General features: G+C 58.8%; 1 protein-coding gene across 1 annotated transcript in view; it reads left to right on the top strand.

Moving 5' to 3' along the window:
• Positions 1-2,562, top strand: part of LOC105309990 (glutamine-dependent NAD(+) synthetase-like) — a 20,093-nt gene that overhangs the window by 10,057 nt on the left and 7,474 nt on the right. The window contains exon 5 of the mRNA XM_023526514.1: positions 87-138. Coding sequence (XP_023382282.1) covers positions 87-138 — 52 coding nt within the window. The remainder of the gene's footprint in view (positions 1-86; positions 139-2,562) is intronic.

Consider the following 2,562-nt stretch of genomic DNA (forward strand, 5'->3'; position numbering starts at 1 on the left):
GGGGGAGCTCCCGGTTTGGCGTCGTCACATCTGGACGCCACGCTCCGTTTTTATGACGTGGTTTCCTTCCGCGGTTCCCTTCCCAGGCAAACAGAGGACTACTTCCTGCCTCGGATGATCCAGGAGCTGACCAAGCAGGTGAGTCTCGGGGAACGAAACGTGGTTTTCAGTCACGGGCCACCCTCCAAGGCTGGTGGCGGACCATGTGGGCAGGAGCCTTGGTGTCAAAGTGACGGAACCCCCGTGGCTCGTGAAAGTGATCAACACAGAGAGGGGGTTCTGTCCAAGTGGGGAGGGGTCTCGGGAGCCCGAGACGGTGTTCAGGGCCCCTCTTCTCCGGCTTAGCTGGTGGGCGTTCCGTGGGGAGCATGGGGAGTGTCTCCTGCCACCCCCTAGCCGGCTGCTTCCTGCTGGGGCCAGGGCCTCGGGGAACCAAGAAGCCAGGCCTGGGGCTTTCTTGTTATAAACTCACGGAGGACATTATGTGGCCGCCTGTGCCTTCTGTGAAACCCCAACGTTGGCGACCCATCTTCGAACCCACTGGCCAGGCCCAGAGCTTGACCGCGCAGCCCGGTCTGGGGCCTCATTTGTCCTCGTCTTGCTGGAAGCTGCCGGGTGGGTCAGCTGCGCCCCGCCCCGTCCACTTCCTGCGGGCGGCCAGGAGCCGGGGACCCACACAGGTGTTTCGGGAGGCCCCCGACTGCTCTGGCTCCTGCCGTGCCTCCACTCTGGTTGCCAAGTGTGTTAATTTGCTCAGAGTCCCCCAAGAAAGTTCCACAGATGGCAGCTCACACCACAGACACTCACTGTCCCTGGTCTCAGGGGCTGGAGCCCGAGATCCAGGTGTAGGCGGGCGGTTCCTTCCGAGGCCTCTCTCCTGGGCGTGTGGACAGCCGTCTCCTCCCTGTGTCCCCATGTGGTTGTCCCCCTGTGTGTGTCCGTGTTCCCATCTCTTATGAGGACACAGTCACAGTGGACTTGGGCCCACCCCAGTGGCCCCATTGTACCTTAATTGTTTCTTTAAAGGCCCCATTCCCAAATAAAGCCACATTCTAACATTTTGGGGGGCAGGGCTCCAACATACAAATTTGGGGGACACGATTCAGCTGACCACACCAAATTCTCTGCAGCCGTAATCATCGCGGTCAGGTGGGCCATGCGGATGCACTGAGCCTCTGAACCTGAGGGGGGGGTCAGGTCGGCAGGGACGGCCCTGGACCTCAGGAGGTGGGGTGCCCTCCCCTGATCCCCCCAGGCCCGGCTCCGTCGTCCTCTCTGCCGTTGGGGGTGTGGGGCCGAGGTCACCCCCATTCAGGAGCCAGAGTAAGTCGCAGAGCTGCCCCGGTTCCTCAGAGGCTCTCCGGGGGGCCAGCGTTGGCCAGGGCCTTTCTCACGGGCAGTCGGAGGCACGGCCGAGACCTGGGGAAGAGACTCCCAGCCAGGTCTGGTCACTCTCGGGTGACCTAGAGCGTTCTGACCGCCAACTGCAGCCGCGAGCACATTTAAAAATCAACATGACTTAGTGCGGTGCACGTGTGTGACTGTGCATGTGTGTGAGTGTGTACTGTGCAAGTGTGTGCATGTGTGTTAGTGTGTACTGTGCAAGTATGCACATGTGTGTGCACGCATGTGAGTGTGCATGTGTGTGAGTGTTTGCTGTGTATTGCATGTGTGCGCGCGCATGTGAGTGCATTGAGTGTGTGCATGTATCGGTGTGCATGTGTGTATGTGCATGTTGTGAGTGTGTGTGGCTGCACGTGTGTGTGCTCACATGTGTGTGGTTATATGCACTGTGAATATGTGTGTGAGTGCGCACGTGTGTGAATGTGTGTGAGTGCACATGTGCGGGTGTGTACATATGTATGTGCACATGTGCGAGTTTGTACTGTGTGAGTGCGCACGTGCGTGTACTGTGTGTGTGCATGTGTGCCCACGTGTCAGTATGCTTGTGTGTGTATGTGCACATTATGAGTGTATGTGAGCGTGTGCGCACATGCGTTAGTGTATGACTGTGTGTGTGTGCATGTGTGTATGCTCACGTGTGTGGTTATCCACGCTGTGTGAATGTGTACATGTGTGAGTGCACATGTGAGTTTGTACTGTGAGTGTGCGCGCGTGTGTGCGCGTGTGTGTAGCGTGCGTGCAGCAGTCCTCTTACCGTGAGACATGCCCCTTTCGTTCTCCTAGGATCCCATTATACCCCGAACCCACCGCGGTGGGGACCCACTAAACCCACGTGGGGTACAGTCTGCAGCGAGGGGTTCTGCTCCGTCTCGCTGACTGAGGACAGGTTGCACGAACTGGCCCCGAGCAACTGGATTAGGGGTGCTGGGTCCTGCCCCAGAGGCTGCCAGCACGCATGGTGTGTGATGCGGCTCTTGGTGACGGACACACCCGCGTTCCGCTTCCTGTCCTGCCACACAGGATCTGGGTGACTTTTCTCGGGTTTCTGGAACTTAGTAAGCCTGGGGTCGTTTCTGACACAGGCGTGGGATCCTCCTGGTCAAACTGTCAGGTGCATCGATGACACAGAGAAAGTGCTGAGCGCCGTATCCGGCCCTG

Source organism: Pteropus vampyrus, unplaced genomic scaffold (genome assembly GCF_000151845.1).
Source record: "Pteropus vampyrus isolate Shadow unplaced genomic scaffold, Pvam_2.0 Scaffold978, whole genome shotgun sequence".
Taxonomy (NCBI): Eukaryota; Metazoa; Chordata; class Mammalia; order Chiroptera; family Pteropodidae; genus Pteropus; species Pteropus vampyrus.